Genomic DNA, 17,902 nt, shown 5'->3' on the forward strand with positions numbered 1-17,902 from the left:
TCTGTATCTTCTGTCAGTAAATATATCAGGAAATTAGCCTTAGATCTACCAAAACACAGCAGTTGTAAAGTACAGAGTACTGTCTAAATGTGTGGTATTATGGATTTTTCTATCTATTGGAAATCTAGCAATCTGACCTCTATACACTTTCAGTTCTCACAAGTAATTGACCAATCTCTATTAGCAAATGTTTTGGTAAGGAGCTCAATTACCTAAGGAAAACTGTTTCAAGGCAGAGGTAGAGGGCCTGGGATTCTCTCCCTTGATTCTCCCCTTGGTCCTTATCTTCCTTCGGCCCACCACTAGAGAGCCATGGACTAAGTAGATCACAGTGGCCCAGTGGTGTTCTGTAAAAATGACACTCACCTTAGCATTCTGCACATCTTCTTTCATCAACAGCATCTGCAGGCCTTCTGGGGACACCAGACTTGTGTGTTTCAATGATGTTTTCCCAGGTCCTGCTGCCGCTGGCAAACTGGGCAGGGCAGCTGTGTCTGGCAGGGTGTTTTTAAATACAGTTTTCACAGCTTCTGCAAAGGCCTCAACAGTCTTCTCAGATACATCCACAAGGTAGATTTCTTTCAACCAGCATTTATCCTTCTTGTATAGGAACTTTTTCTTGATGGCAGAAACAATGGTCTCCACACATAGTTTTAAGGGAAAGCCAAAGACTCCAGAACTAATAGCTGGGATGGCTATGGATTGGTACTTGTATTTTTCAGCTAGACCAAGACTTCGTTGCACAGCTTTCATTAATTGGTATGTACACTTCGCAGTCTCATCTTTGTTCCAGCAGGGCCCCACTGCGTGGATCACATGGCGGTACGGCAGCTTTCCTGCCTTGGAGATGGTGGCATTGCCCGGTAGGAGTTTGCCCTCTCTCTTCACTATCTGGTCACAGTCAGCCTGGAGCTCAGGGCCAGCTGCTTTTGAGAGTGCAGCAGCCAGGCCGCCATGATGCTTAAGGTCCTCATTGGCTGCATTCACCACCACATCGACAGGAAGCTGTACCAAGTCACCCTGCTGCACAATCAGCACGACACCAGGAGCCAAGTCCGTCCGAGAGAAGTACTTCTGCCCAGCAGGGCTGCCTCCCTCCTTTTCTTCATTCTCTTGTAGTTCAATGAAACAACCAAACAACCGTCTGACCTCACTTTGATAAAACCGTGCTTTATCCTGGAAGAACTGCTTGGCTCCTGGCTTATCAATATGGACACTTTTAACACAGACTGAATCCCAGACTTGCTTGACGATGTCCATTGCCTTCAGTACTTCGGTCTTTGAGCCAGTTAGCAAAATGCCTTTTTGTTTGTTCTCAGGATTGAAACCTACCTGCACATTTGCCCTCTTTATCTTTGGCCAGAATAGCTTCTTTTCTGCTCTTAAATAGTCAATAACTAAGGAAGGCTTTACTTCAATCAGTCTCTCTATTTTCATGTTTTGTTCAATGAAGTTAAAAAGCAATTGATAGGTTTCATTTACTTCTTTTACCTGGCCTGTAATGATGACTTCAGCTGTGGTTTCTGAAGCTAACTCACTGATGATTACACTGTTTGGGGAGAAATTTTGTTTCTTATGCAAATTTTGAGTGATCATTTTCCATTTCTTGACACGAAGAACTTCTTTGTTCTCAACTTCAATGCGTTTATAATTTAAGGCACTGAGCATGTGCTTTTCAGCTTCTAACAGGGCTTCAGAAGAACAGCTGGTTAAGAGAACTGTTGTACCCTCTAGCTCATAAAGTGCAAGAATTTTCTGTGCTATAAAAAGACACTTAGAGAATTCTTTACAGTTTACCTGTTGCAAAAACTGAAAAATCTCAGGAGAAACCACAATGTTTTTCTGAGCCATGGTGTACACCTTTTCCTGGATTTCACACTTTATTTTATACACATTTGTACTAGGTCCTTTCAAGCACAAGTGTTGAGTGACTCCATCATAACAAATCTCTGTCTCTAGGCACTCTGTACGTAAATGGTCCAGTAGACCACTGTGACACAAAAGAAAATACTTGCCTGGAGAAATGATCATTTTTTCCTTCAGACTTTGCTCTTCCTTTTTAATTTTTTGAGTAGTGCTTTCTATTAACTCCTTGACTTGTACCTCAATGCTTTGGACATCCTCTGATTCCCCCGCTAAGATTACCATCTCCTTAAGAGCATCAAACTCAATCAAAATCCTATCATCTTCTATATCATTTTTTATGGTGTCCCACACTGTTGGATCCACTTTAATTGGGGTGACTTTATATTTAGATCGGATGCTAGAGAGTGCTGTGGAAGTATCTGCCTGCCAGGTCTTGATTCTTGGTCTTCCTTCATTGACTAAGGTGGCTGCTGGTCTGATGGTAACTTTACCACTGAGTTCGGACCACGTGAGCTCACAGTGACAACGCCTCATTTCATCGTTTATCTCCTCAATCAGGTGATTCTTTTTCTGTAAGAACTTCCATAAGGGAAGATCAATTGACTCTTCAAATGTTGCTGGAAGCTTGATCAGAGGCTTTTCCTTTCCATACAAGGCTGTGCCCAATGAGGCATAGTATGGGAACACAGAAAGTGGCATTTTATTGAAGTCCAGTTTTGTGGCCATGATGGTGTCCAACACTTAAAAGGAAAGAAGCAAAATAATGTAAGCCCAGGATGATATATGGCAAATGAAAACAAAACACACTTTTCTGATTTTAGAGAAAAAAAAATTGAATGTTTGTCTAACACTTAAAAGGAAAGAAATAAAACAAAGTAAGACCAAGATGATATGTGGCAAGAACAAAATTTTTCCATTTTAGAGAAAAAAATTCTAATGTTGGTAGAATTTTGATGTTATAACATCTTAAAAAGCAGGACTACTCTCAAAGTGCTCAAATATAAATTGATATGTGTTAACAGTGGACAGGTATCCCTTATTGAATGGAATAATTACTTTCTAGCCAATATCCATCTATGTTGAAATCCTGTTAATTAAATTCTGTTTACTGTTTTCCTGATATTACTGGTATATCATCATGTTAAGAAACACATGAGTTTGGTCATAAGCATGAGAATAATGTTTGCCCTAGTATAAAAAATATTTTGGTGCTCAAAGTGAAGCTCACCTCAGTTTTATGCTATTTGGTCTTCTTGTACAGTCCTACAATTTTAGGCTTCAAAGTTGACTTAGATAACATTAATACCTTGAAAAGGAGGAGCATCATAATAAGCGATTATAGCTTACCATGTGTCACACACTATTCTGAGTGCTTTATATATATATACAAGTAGGGATGATAATAATAATGTCTCTACCTCAAATGGCATTATTATTATCATCCCTACTTACAAATGATAAAACGGAGGCTAGGAAAGGTTAGATAACTTGGATAGGGTTACATAGACTGCAGATAACTCAGCTAAGGTTCAGTGCTTGTCTAACCCCAAAGCCCATCCTCTTACTCCTTCACCAAACCCACGTCATCATCACAGTCCTCTGTGAGCCCAGCCCCACAGACTACTATTCAGTAAGACCCACACCTCCTCCTGTCCCTGCTGCAATCTCCCTTTTCCACTTCACTGGAACAATCCCATGGGTGTGTTTGGGTGTGTACGCATATGCATGCTCTTCTCTTCCAAGTCCCTCCTCATTTTGTGTAAGTTATTAGGCAGGGCATCTGCAGAAAGGGAATCAGAATGTGCTCCAATAACAACTTGGGTTGAAAGAGCATCTTTTGTGGAAAGATGTTAAAGATAACTTCGCCTTGTATGTGATTGGGTCCTAGAGCTGCTATCACACATGATGGAAAGAAAGTGGCCTTCGGAGGCCCAAATATATAGCTTCAACTTCCCAACATGGCCCTGTGGCAGCCCTGAGCCTGGGCAGTATTTATGATTACCAGCTAAGTAATAATGTGAGCCCTACTTCACAGATAAGAACACAGAGGCTTAGGTGTGTTAAAGTAACTCAGCCAAGATTACAAAGCTAAAAAGCACCAAAGCCAGGAATCAAACTCAGGTCTGTCTGACCCAAGAACCATCACGGATGTCACCTTAAAATGCCTTAAACTTTGGGAGGCCGAGGTGGGCGGATCACAAGGTCAGGAGATCGAGACCATCCTGGCCAACATGGTGAAACCCCATCTCTACTAAAAATACAAAAAATCAGCTGGGCATGGTGGCACGTGCCTGTAATCCCAGCTACTCAGGAGGCTGAGGCAGGAGAATTGCCTGAACCCAGGAGGCGGAGGTTGCAGCGAGCCGAGATTGCGCCACTGCACTCCAGTCTGGCGCCTGGCGACGGAGCGAGACTCTGTCTCAAAAAAAAAAAAAAAAAAAAAAAATGCCTTAAAGTCTCCAACCTGTTTTTCTTGTCTGTAAGGACAAAATTTATCTAACTGTGCAGGTTATTATTAATGGGATTGTGAGATACCGTAGAAGAAAAAAATAGCAAAAGATCTTAGGGACATAAGTGTTCAATAAGAATTCTCTTCCTTAAGAAATAAATCAGATTTTGTGAAGTTGAACCAAATAATTGCAAAGTGCCTATTTTTTTCCTCTCAAGAAATCTACAAAAAACACAATATTGTGCAATACATTCTTTTTTAAACCAAGCTCTATCTCTTATTGGCAACCCATTGTGAATGGTGAAATATCCCATAAGAAAAATTAATGTTATAGGTGAACAGGAGACTTGGAAAAAGGAGAGAAGTTAAGGGTATATGCTCTACCCACATTCAAATCCTGGCTCTGTCACTCACTAGCTGTGTCATCTTGGGCAAGTTCTCGGATCTTTCTGTGCTTCAGTTTCCTCATGTGTAAAACAAGGATTATAACAATCAAGATGTCCATAAGACTGTCTGAATGCACTTGGTAACACCCTGCAAAACTATGCAAAAGTAAGTTATAATTATAAGAAGGAGAAGCTAAGCTGGGTGCAGTGACCACGTCTATAATCCCAGTACGTTAGGAGGCAAAGGAGGGAGTGTTGCTCAAGCCTAGGAGTTCAAGACCAGCCTGGGCAACATGGGGAAACCCTATCTCTACTAAAAATAAAAACATTAGCTGGGTGTGGTGGCATGCGCCTGTAGTTCCAGCTACTCTGGAGGCTGAGGTGGGAGGATCACCTGAGCCTGGGAAGCCTGAGGCTGCAGTGAGCCATGATCATGCCACTGCACTCCAGCCTGAGCGACAGTGAGACTCTGTCTCAAACTAAATAAATAAAAATAAATAAGAAAATGAAAATTAAAAAAAAAATAAAAAGAAGGAGAAGCTAGAGAACAAAAAAGAAAATCAGTATATCACAGATTGTGGAGGACAGAGAATTAGTGAGCTTGGAGGAGGAGGTGTGGCCAACGAAGTCAGGTGGTGCAAAGAGATCAGGGAGAAAGGGAACCTTTGAGAGTACATGAATAGCTCTGGCATAAAATAAACCTTAATTAAACAGTACTTAATTAACATTAGTTGTGTATGTGCAGAAGAGCCCTTCTGAGGACAAACCCAACAGCCCCATGCTCTCAAGATGTTTGAAAGCCCTGAAACTGTGAACTCTCACCACAAACTGGGAGGTTAATTTCTAGGGTAGACCACTTTATGTACCCCTCTCTCCCTGGGCCCAAGACCAGGCAGAGGGAGATCTGAATATGTGACAGAAGCTCCTCTTTGTCCCTTTGCCCAAGGAGTAGTAAGTCTTTCATTTCATTTTAGTTCAAACCATACTATCTTTCACCCAGTTTTCCCAACTCATAATCCCAACTCAGAAAAGGGAGGTTCCTTCAAGTACCCTGTTGAAACAATTTCTCTCAAGTGGGTAGCATACTACATTATCCTGTGTCATGCCCCACTCTGATTAATCCCAGGCACAATTTTCCTTCTTTTCCTAAGAAGTCTGCCCCCCTAATTCCTACTGCTCAGCCTTGACCTCTGAACACAAGTGGAACCTCCAAGCTTACCTCGCATATGCCTCAGAGAACTGGCAGTCTACATCACAAAACACTCAGAAGTGTTTCTCTAAGGTTCAGCTGGACATAGTTTTCACAGGGTCACTCCAGACAATAGTCCAGCGGGTATCCACTGGTCATGTGAAACCACCCCCGTCTATTTATGAATGATGATACAATAGGTGAAAGAAGAAGTGGCACTTTATAGGAACTCTATGAGTTGCTGAGTATTTCTTTACCTAACCTTGTTGAAATTGATTTGAGAGTTTCTATCAAGTGTGTGGCTAAAAAACAGATTATTTCCTCTTTAATATATTATTTCAAAGGTCCCAAGAATATATTTTTCAGCCCATCATAGGTAGAGACTCATGAAAGAATCTCCTTATATCTTTCAAAAACTTGATGTTGCTTCTCTAAAGTTTGGATCACTGGCCTTATTAAGCATCATATCCCAAATAAGCAGGATTATTTATTCAATTTCCAATAAAATATATAAATAAACAAATAAAACACATCAGAACTAGACTGATAACTGTTAAGCTCTGCTAAAAATGGCCTAGATTATGCCAAGAATGACAGGTTAATAAATATTACCTTTTCTGTCAAAAAATTCAATCAGAGCTGAACTCTCTTCAGGAAAATATTCAACACTGGCAACTCTTCCCCCTCCATTAAAGGGATTTTCAAAGAAAAGTTGTAAACTGTAGTCATCAGCACCAGGTGGCAGGTTTTCAACCCTGATTATTTTTGTTACTTCCAGAATTCTTGGAGAAAGTTCAAAGTGTTTAACTAAATAGTGCTTGGTACAATCATCAACAAATCTTACAGTATCTACAAACCAAAAAAAAAGAAAGAAAATCAGTAAATTATGGTTGTATTTTTATGTTGTATAGAAGAAAATGTCTGGCTATAAACTGAGATAAAAGAAAGAGCTAAGCACTCTATTTTTAGACACAATATTTTAATATCTACATGAGAATTTACATACCTCAAACACCCAGTCTCTGAGCAACACACACACGAATGTCTTACCTGGATTACTGCCACTGAGCTGTGTCCCCACTTCCTGCCCCAGCCCTCACCAACCCTCCTGAGGGCTTCTCTACAAATCTCATTTCACTCCTTTCTCAAGCCCTTCCATGGATCCCCATTACCTGCAGCAAAGTGTGTTGACACTCCTCAGCCAGGTTTACAATGCCCTTGGCAATGTGACTCAAAACTAATTTCCAAGCATCACCTTTAGTTATTCTCTGCCATTCATTTTATTTTCCATGTTGCCATAAAAACTAGTCATTATTATTGTAAACCCCCTTCTCCTTTAAAGGGTCTTTCTGTATACAGTTTCCTGCATCTGGAATGCTCTTCAATTTTTTATCTTGGTCCTATTCTTCCTTCAGGACTGAACTCAATTGTCTCTTTAATAATAAGTATTGGCCAGACGTGCTGGCTCATGCCTATAATCTGAGCACTCTGGGAAGCTGAGGCAGGTGGATCACCTGAGGTCAGGAGTCCAAGACCAGCCTGGCCAACATAGTGAAAATCCATCTCTACTAAAAATACAAAAATTAGCCGGTCATGGTGGCATGCACCTGTAGTCCCAGCTACTCAGGAAGTTGAGGCAGGAGAATCACTTGAACCCGGGAGGCAAAGGTTGCAGTGAGCTGAGATCGTACTATTGCACTGCACTCCAGGCTGGGTGACAGAGCGAGACTCTGATAATAATAATAATCAGTATTGATGGTGGACCCATGATGTGCCAGGCACTGTGCTAGGATCTGAGGACACAGAAAAAAATATAACAAGTCCATGCCAGTGCATCATCTGTGAGGGAGCAAGTCTTGAGAGCAAATAAATTGCCTATTGTGGGATCAAATGAGATGGGAAGGCTCATACTAGGAATCACACAAAGATTCCCTGAGTAAGTGGCTCTGATCTGTGTTTTGAACGATGAAGAGGGTTTTACCAGATGGATAGGGAAAGAGGTATGTCAGGCAGACGGAGTATATTCTGGACATTATCAAGTGGTATTACTGGAGTATGAACTTCACAGAAGCAAGACCAAGCCACCTTGTTTGGGTCCCTTTCCTCCCATTTCCCACAGCTTTTTGTTCACAGCTTAAAGAGACAGCTTCTTCTCTTGGACTTTTCTTATTCATTTACATATGGGCTTCCTCTCTGACCCAGGCTGAGTTTCTCAAGAGCAGAAACCTGGTTATTCATCTCTGTACCCACAGCACCTAAATCAGTGCCTGGCACATATTAAGTGTTCAAGATTCTGATCAATGAACATAAGCAAGTCCCTTTAGTTTTTCCTTTGTAAGATATGGTAACAAATTTGAAATAAGAATAGCTCTCTTTGAGTCCTTACTGTGTCTCAGGTACTATGTTAAGTTGTTGAGTACTTTTTTTTTTTTTTTTTTGAGACAGGAGATCTCACTCTGTAACTCAGGCTGGAGTGCAGTGACACGATCTTAGATCACTGCAACCTCCGCTTCCCAGGCTCAAGTGATCCTTCCACCTCAGCCTCCTGAGTAGCTGCGAGGACAGGTGTGCACTACCACACCTGGCTTATTTTTGTATTTTTTGTAGAGACGGAGTTTTGCCATGTTGCCCAGGCTGCTCTCAAGCTCCTAGACTCAGACAATCCACCCACCTTGGCCTCCCTAAGTGCTGGAATTACAGGTGTGAGCTACTAAACCTGTCCCCACTTTTCAAACATTATCTCATTCAGTCATTACAAAAGCTATAATATTAGGTAGGTATTATTGTCCCCATTTTATAGACAAGGAAAGTGAGGCACAGAGAGCATAAGAACTTGGCCAAACTCATATAACTAGTTAAATGGCAGAGCTGGAATTTTGACTCCATGACCTGTGCTCTTAACCACTCCACTGCCATGGCCATGGAATAGTGAAGGCTTGGAATTGGAAAATGTACTTGTAATGGGTGGTGACAGCTCTCTTCCCAGTCTCAGAGATTGTCTACAGACTCCTGATAATTATCTTAAAGAGCACTCATTTTCTGCATCACACACACTTACCTATACCTACGTGTGTGAATGGCCGTGAAAGTGCTAGGAAATATCTGGTAAAGTGGTAAGAAGACAGGGAAGCTGCCTGGATTCAAACCCAGTTTGTCCATGCATTCGCACCTTTATGTTTTGTCTCCCCAACTGCAACATGGGGAACCATAAGAATAATCTCATAAGGTTTTGGAAAGGACAAATAAATTAATACATGTAAAGAGGCTGGCATAGTACCTCGCTTAGAGTAAGCACTCTATGAGTGTGTATTACCATTACCTTCCAGGAGGTCCAGTTTGGCAATACAGATAAATATTTACTTCACCCAGTGAGATAGCACATGTGAAAAAGCCGAATCCTCTACTTGGAATCACCTGGACTTTAGATTTCTATTTTGCTGTGTTCGTGCTCTCTCTCACTCTCTCTCTGCCTGTCTCTCTCTCTCTCTCTCTTTCTCTCTCTTTGTCTCTCTGTCTCTCTCTCTCTCTCACACACACACACACACACACTTGGGCACTCCTGCAATAAAGTTAATTCTATTAAAAATACCAGAATTTGGTTTCAAAATGAATATGCTTCCCTTCAAAATGTATTAACTTGGAGACGTATATTAACTATATTAACTTGGAGACCTCTCTTAGTAGCTACTAGAAAGAGTCAGACTTTCAGAGATGTCTCACTAAGAGTCATCTCATGTCCCATGACGTGTACAAAGAAGACAGGAAGAGGAAGCGTCACTTCATCTTACCTATGTGCTTCTGAAAGGTAACGACAGCAACATCAAAATCTCTTATTACTTCCAGTTGAAAATCATCTTCAGAGAGGCCACTTACGTTCTCCACTAACAAGATTAATATCATGTCAGACACATTTGCCTTGAGGTTTTCAAATGCCACCAAAGAGGAAATATTTTCACATTCCTTTGTGACATCTTCCATTTTGTCTGATCCACCATCGAGAGAGAGTTTTGTATCCAATTCTTCTGACACATCTGATTTTAGGAAGATGAAAGACGTAAAAGATATTATAGTTACGTACCACGGTCTTAGTAAACAAAGTATCGCAAGACACTGCCCTCTTTCCGTGCCAATCTCTTGGCTAACACAGAAAAATAGATCTTGGATGGCTTTTTGCTTTATTTAAATAAAAACAACATGTAACATTTAATTGCCTATTATTAAAGTTCACTTTTTAAAATGTTCATGTTGACAAAATAGGTCTTTATTGTCAAAATTATAGACATTATAGGGTTAAAAACATTTTCATTTATTGTTGGTGGGTATATATTTAACCTTTGCGGAAGTGAATTTTTAAAATCTGTCCAAATTAGAGATAAGAAAATACATTCACATTACTTAGCTAAGTAAAGAGTCATTTTATAGAATGATTTACATTATAAGACTATTTTCATATGTGAATTTATATTAAAACTACACATAATTGAAGTTTAATCTTATTATACCCTTTTCTGCCTGGCCTTTTTGAGGAGCCTAACTTATCCTTCTTAGCACTTGATACCTATTTCTAGCATAGCACCATACTAAAATTATTGAACTAAGCTTCTCAAAAGCAAGACACATGTTTATTCATCCTTGTATTGCTGGCATATGGTATATAATTGAGCCCCAGTAAATATTTCCTGAATTGGGGATTTACTGCTTTGGTCACTGGAGGAAAGAAAGAATATCTGATGATGCTCAAACATGGGTATCACCTAACACATTATACTCTGAAAAATAGTTAAGTTTCCATCATGGAAGCGAAAAAAGGATTTCTACAGCGAATGACTAAAGAATACACACAGAAGGTGAAATGTCTGTTGCATACAAAGGCCGCTGAATGGCAATCACCCCAGCTGGCTCATTCCTCTCCACTGTTGACCATAAAATTGAGTTACACATACACCCAAGGACAGTCTCACTGTATGCTTGTCCACTGAAGCATGGTGTATTCAATCTGATCTTTAGGCATTCTGTGAATAACTATTCAATGGAGACTCTTATAATGTTCAAGACCCTGGATGTAAGTAGAGTTGAGAATATAAAAAACATTAGATCACAAATTTATGGATTTTCTAATGGAGGTTTATGAGAAAAATAACACGTGTAAATGTTTGCAGTGGCAGCATAAAATGCTCTGTGTTCACCAAATCCATTTTGTTTACTTCCTGGGCAATATTTCTCAAGTTTCCTGGAGTTCAGTTTCAACAGTAATGTCCCTTCAGTTAATGGAATATGGGTGGAAGTGAATTCCACCTTCAGGCCTGCAAATATAAATCTCCTTAATATGAAATCCCATTCTCCCTTGCAGTGACCTTGGAAACCACATATTGAAGATAATGGTGTCAAAGGGTGCAAGGAGCCTGGGTCCCTGAATGACCGCGTGAAGTGGTTGACATTCCCGCTGCCACCCCAGCTGCCAACTACACTGAACTGTGATGAAAAGGAGAAACAAACTTGTGTTGTGGCCAGGCATGGTGGCACATGCCTGTAATCCCAGCACTTTGGAAGACCGAGGCGAGCAGATCACTTGAGGTCAGGAGTTCAAGACCAGCCTGGCCAACACGGTGAAACCCGTCTCTACTAAAAAATATAAAAATTAGCTGGGCGTGGTGGCACACGCCTCTAATCCCAGCTACTCAGGAGGCTGAGGCAGGAGAATCGCTTGAACCCAGGAGGCAGAGGTTGCAGTGAGCTGAGATTGCGCCACTGCATTCCAGCCTGGGCAATTCCATCTCAAAAAAAAAAAAAAAAACAAATTTGTGTTGTATCAGGTTACTGATTTGGGAGGTTGTTTGTTATAACAATTAGACCACCCTGTTGTGTACTGGCTATCATGCCACCACACACAGTCATGCTAAATTAAAAAATAGCTTAAGAATAAAATAGCTACATAAATTAGCACAGAGACAGGTATGACAAGTCAGAATGCCTGCTGGGTTAGGGAGGAGGCTAAATGTGTTTAACCCCTGCTGCCACTCTTAGCCATTTGACTTTGGCCATGTCTCTTAATCCTAAAATGAGGGTATAGGACTAAAAGAACTGGGCAGAAAGAATCTTTCCAGCAGTATAGTTTTATAACCCCATCAATATGAGGCACTTCACCACAACAAAGGCTTGGTTAATTGACAAAAAAAGAGCATCAACAGTCAAGCCAAGAGGCCGGGCGCGGTGGCTCACGCCTGTAATCCCAGCACTTTGGGAGGCCGAGGCAGGCGGATCACGAGGTCAAGAGATCGGGACCATCCTGGTCAACAAGGTGAAACCCCGTCTCTACTAAAAATACAAAAACAAAAACAAAAACAAAACAAAAAAAAAACAATCAAGCCAAGAGTCCCAGAAAGAGATAAAAGGGCTGCACTGGCATGGAAAGACGAGATGAGAGAAGGAAATTCAGCAGATCTTGAAGGGTATGTGGAATTGGGTAGAGAAAAGTGGGATAGAGGGAATTGCGAGCAACAGAAGCACAGGCAGAGTGCTGCAACTGCATTAGACAATTCAGAAAACAGTGATTTGACTGATGTGGCTCAAAAGGAGCACATTTGTGCAGAATGAAAGAAATGAGGCCAGAAAACCAGACTAGATCCAGAAGGTGGTCTGGACTTTATCTCCCAGCTTGTGGTAAGGTTGAGTCATGGAAGGTTTCCATGAACAGAATGGCAGGCTATTTAGCAATAGTGCAAAGGGCTGGTCAGGTTTAAGGAGAAGGGTGGCAGACACAGACAGAGCAAGCAAGGAGCTCCTGCCATGCCAAACTTGTGAGGTAAAAAAGGAAGGGCCTGTGGTGAAAAAAGGATGGATAAGGAAAACTTAAAAGAAAATGAGGCTGGGCACAGTGGCTGATGCCTGTAATCTCAGCACTCTGGGAGGCCAAGGCGGGAGGGTCTCTTGAGGCCAGGAGTTCAAGACCAGCTTGGGTAACATAGTGAGACCGCGTCACTACAAAACATTTTAAAAATTGGCCGGGCATGGTAGTGGGTGTTATAGTAGCCCCAGCTACTTAGGAGGTTGTGGTGGGAGGATTGCTTGAGCTGGGGAGGTCGAGGCTGCAGTGAGCCAAAACAGCCTAAGCAAGAGAGTGAAACCCTCTCTCCAAAAAAGAAAACAAAGAATAGGTCTGTGTGACCAGGAGATGTGAAAAGAGAGATTCCCGAAATGTCTAGTAGGTGGCTAGCAGACTATGTACTTCCAGAGAAATAAGGAAGCCAGAAAGGGCACTTGCTTGGGAGGAAGATGACACATGTGGCTTCGGGCATGTTGGTTCTACTATACTTCCCAACAGGAAGGTCAGATAGAAGTTCTGGAATTGAGAGAGGATATGGATTTGAAAACACCAGAATTTCCCACCACAGGTAAGCAGTATTTCTCTGCTCTTCCCCTTCTCTTTTCTCCAGGACCTTCCAAGTGCTGGTTTCCACCTTTCAGACCCAGCCCAACTAAGCTTATCCTGGAACAGGACACTAGTTCAGGGCTCACATCTCCGATATTGGTGTGTGTACCTTTCCCTGCCCTGTCAGCTCCTGCAGATGTTTCAGTTATTGACTTTTTGCATGAGGTTTCAGGCATGCCTAGTGCATTCAAGGTGCAGTGTCCTCCACTTTCCCCATCCCTGAGATACAAAATCCAGTTAGTACCTACCTACTCTCCATCCACACTTTGCTCAGTTCTGAAACTGTCTACCCCATTCCAATTAATTTCAAGAGTCCCAGCCTTAGGGATCAGTGTGGAGTAACCATTCAGCAAAGGACCTCTGCTTCCCTTAAAGGGGACAACTTAAGTATCTGGTGAAGACTACCCAACTTCCTAGCTGGCTGCTATCTTTAGAGTCTGGGTCAGGTCAGATAAGAACAGGTTAGAAAATGGGCCTAAAATCCCCAGGACAATGAAAAGTCTATTGGTGGAAGGGGACTGGGGCTTTCACAGGGAATATGCTTGGGAGTTCTAAGCAAATTTAGAACAGCGCTAACGCGTCAGTTAAGACAGAATTAAGGTAAGATCTATGAAGTCACAAGAAACACAGATGTGATTAAAATTTAGATCTAGGGCTATAGAGCAAGAATATGCAAATATGAAACCACTTCCTATGGATAGCAAGTTAGCAGTTTGGGGGGTTGGGGAAAGAGAAAAACAAAAAAAAGAAAACCACTTCCTAGTCTGAAGTTGAGCTTGAGCGTATACAGCACTTTGGCATCTTGCCAGAGAAAGATAAGGACTTAGGAGATCCTGACAACAAACACTGGGAACTAGGGGAGCCAGTTCCACAAGTGAGGAATGGAAAGCAGGAATTACTCTAAAGAGACAAAAAATTCCTATTTCATAAACCTGAGCTGCCTAAGAAAGCCATGCATACTAAATTCTACAGTTTTAACAGGGCATCCGTATTAGATAAAAATAAGCCATATATCCCTATCCAATCCTTTTGTAAATAAAGGCAGCTCTCATTCTAGTGCCATTTTCCAAAAGAGAAAAGTTGCAGAAAACTACATGTTATCAAGATGATTTCAATATTAGAGGACAATGATTACACATTATTCCTTTTCCTTAAAGTTTAGGTATATGTATTACTTTATCTCTCTGGCTCAGTTCATTCAGCGTAGTTCACTTCCTACCCTTTACAGTAGCATGCTTAGCTGTGAAAACTATTTGCTTCTTCAGTAAATGTCAGGTGACATGACAACTCAATGCCCAGATGCTAGTTGAGCACTGGAGTCCACAACAGCTAAGTGGTCCCTGGCTGTTTCCTACAGCAGATGAAATAAGAAGAGCTGCTGTCTTTTGGAGGACTGCAATCTTCCAATCCAATCCTGCACTAGTGTTTGAAAGCCTGTGTTCACGGAGGAGTCACACCTTCCTGTTTTGGCTCCAGAGCACAGCGCCCTTACACCCAGTGCTCAGGAAGCAGTGCTCATCAACTAAGCCACATGTCACCCCCATGGACATGTCATGTCCTTGCTTCTCAATGGCCAGCTCGGCACAAGTGGAAGGTAAAGGTCAGTTCATCACCACCTCTCTGGCACTTCTTTGCCCTCCCCTCTATTGCAAGGTGTCTTCAAGTCCTCAGAGAGAGCAGTCCCAATCATTATGACCTGAGCCCTGAAAGCCACCCTCTGCACAACTGGCTCAGAATATGAAGATGATGCAGCCCAAGGCAGCTCCCAGCTGAGGACACCCTGCATTGTGGAAGTTGAAAAGAGAGGGCTGGCCGGGCGCGGTGGCTCACGCCTATAATCCCAGCACTTTGGGAGGCCAAGGCGGGTGGATCACGAGGTCAAGAGATTGAGACCATCCTGGTCAACATGGTGAAACCCCATCTCTACTAACACAAAAAATTAGCTGGGCATGGTGGTGCGTGCCTGTAATCCCAGCTACTCAGGAGGCTGAGGCAGGAGAATTGCTTGAACCCAGGAGGCAGAGGTTGTGGTGAGCCGAGATCGCGCCATTGCACTCCAGCCTGGGTAACAAGAGCGAAACTCCGTCTCAAAAAAAAAAAAAAAAAAAAGAAAAGAGAGGGCTGACTCCCTCAAGTGCTGCCTTTAACAAATGCAAAACTGCTGGTGAATGTCAAAGTCATCTCAACTGAGATTTTACCTGGTTTTTCGACATCTTCTTTGGTCTTGGATTCCTGAAACGCAAATAATAAAGTAGCATTAATACATTATTAACAATTTCTTTACATAAGAAAATGTCCCTGGGACCAGCCTGGAGATGGAGGGTAAGTAGAAATAATAATGAAAAGGTCTGATAATGGGGCCACACATAGTGGCATATTCACTTTCAAGTCACAAAAATCACCAATGAAGCTGAGACACAAGTAACACAAACCTCAATTAACACCAAACATTTGGGAACATGAGGTACATCCTACATCAGAGAAACATCTTAGCTCATAATTTTTCCCTCGTTTAATATTTATTGAGGCTGGACTTGGTAGCTCACACCTGTTAAGTTCAGCATTTTGGGAAGCCAATGTGGGAGGATCACTTGAGGCCAGGAGTTCAAGACCAGCCTGGGCAACATAGTGAGACCCCGTCTCTACAAAAAAGTTGTAAGAAAAAAAATCAGCCAGGCATGGTGGTGCATGCCTGTAGTCCCAGCTACTTGAGAGGCTGAGGCAGGAGGATCACTTGAGCCCAGAAGTTCAAGGTTACAGTGAGTTATCATGGTGCCACTGTACTCCAGCCTGGGAGACAGATCAAGACACTGTCTCTAAAAAAGATAAAAAGCAAATTAAGACTGGGTATGGTGGCTCACACCTGTAATCCTAGCACTTTGGGAGGCCAAGGCAAGTGGATCACATGAACCCAGGAATTTAAGACCAGCCTAAGCAACATGGGAAAACCCCAAATCTACAAAAAATTAGCCAGACATGGTGGCATGCACCTGCAGTCCCAGCTACTGGGGAGGTTGAGGTGGGAGGATCACCTAAGCCCAAGAGTCAAGGATCTTGACTTGACCAGGATCATGCCAGTGCACTCCAGCCTGGGCAACAGAGTGAGACCCTGTCTCTAAAAAATAAATAAATTAAATTAAATAAACAAAAATAAAACATTTAAAACATTTACTGAGTGCTTACTATATATAACAAGCACTGTGCCATGTGCTTTATAGAGATCATCTTGTTTAACCCTCACAATAACCCTACAATCTATTGTTGAATCATTATTGTTACTATTCCATTTTACAACTGGGGTAATACTTAATACATGTCGTATGGATTGCTGTCTCCTCAAAATGACATAGAATATAAAACAAATGTAACAAGTTCCAGGTTATAAAGAACTCAGGAGACAGACCCCAAATTTTACATCACAAACCACCATTACTATAACCCCCAAGTCTTGACTTTTCCAAATGTGCCGAAAATCACATGAAAAGTACTCCCTCCTACCTTATCCCATACTACCATACCCTACCACTGCCCTCACTCCCCATACATTTGTAATCTGCTTTTCTCACTGCAGTTTGCTTCATACTTTTCATTCCACTATATTATTTTCCTCATGGCAAACTCCATCTCACATGCCTTGGGAGAACGCCCTAAATCCCTTTTACTCACACCTAAAGTTTACTTGCCTTTGTTTGAATTTCCTCCTCAACAACATCAGGGATTTCATCTGGGGTTGCAGGTAACTGGACAGTTAACTTGAATGTTCCTTTTCCTTCCCATACTAACTCATGATTCTTTCTCTCCAGAACCTTCTGCCGAACTGAAGTGTCCAAAGGAGGGAAAAAAAAAGCCAAATGACAAGCAATCTTTATTTACAAAATTATTGTATGATTTCTCTGGGCTGCGTTACTGTCAATCAATCACTTGGTCAGTTTCTCAAGAGAGGCTATGTGAAGTCAAAGAGGAAGAGTTTAGCAAGCAGACATGGATTTGAATTTCATCCTTAAACTTATTTTTTAATATTAAGCATGTTCCCTAATAAGCTGTACTTACAAAGCTTCAGTTTTCTTGTCTATTTGTAAGGTTAATGGAGATTGTTTTGTATGAGTGAGTGCCATGTGTATTAAATTAAGGAAACATTATAAAGAACTTGGTACAGGACCTGACACTCAGGAGGTACTCAAAAGGTAGCAATATTTATTCTGTATTGAAGTGAATTAAATTAAAGCATCTCCCAAGGAGAGCCAGTGAAGACTGGGTACTGGGATATGGCATAATGAAAGCCATGTTTTAGGAAGGTGGCTAGGTGGCTATATGCAGGAGCCTAGTTAGAAAAAGGCTGTAATGAAATGGGCCTCACATTTGATAGTAAAAGGAGTATAAAAGAAGGGAGAGATTTTGCAAATAAATAAATAAATAAATAAATAGATTAGCACATCAGACAGCTTGGCTGTAGTGAAACAGCTGAACAGTGGGCATAAAGAGTCCAAAGACCTGGATTTGAATTCCAACTCTGCCACAAATAGCTGAGTGAATACCTTACCTTCTCTCAACTTTCAGCTTCCTCACTTAAAGTGGTGTCCACG

The 17,902-nt window shown here is 41.6% G+C and overlaps 1 protein-coding gene across 2 annotated transcripts in view; it reads right to left on the reverse strand.

The window, feature by feature from the left end:
- The window catches only part of PARP14 (poly(ADP-ribose) polymerase family member 14), a 60,273-nt gene that overhangs the window by 38,759 nt on the left and 3,612 nt on the right, over nt 1-17,902 (reverse strand). For both annotated transcript variants that reach the window (XM_012476219.2, XM_012476220.2), the window contains exons 2-6: nt 17,003-17,136; nt 15,518-15,551; nt 9,679-9,921; nt 6,503-6,739; nt 367-2,606 (exon numbers count right to left, since the gene is read on the reverse strand). In XM_012476219.2, the coding sequence (XP_012331642.2) occupies nt 367-2,606; nt 6,503-6,739; nt 9,679-9,921; nt 15,518-15,551; nt 17,003-17,136 (2,888 nt within the window). The remainder of the gene's footprint in view (nt 1-366; nt 2,607-6,502; nt 6,740-9,678; nt 9,922-15,517; nt 15,552-17,002; nt 17,137-17,902) is intronic.

Source organism: Aotus nancymaae, unplaced genomic scaffold, assembly GCF_030222135.1.
Source record: "Aotus nancymaae isolate 86718 unplaced genomic scaffold, 86718_ANA_hifiasm-v0.15.2.pri h1tg000062l, whole genome shotgun sequence".
NCBI classification, from domain to species: Eukaryota; Metazoa; Chordata; class Mammalia; order Primates; family Aotidae; genus Aotus; species Aotus nancymaae.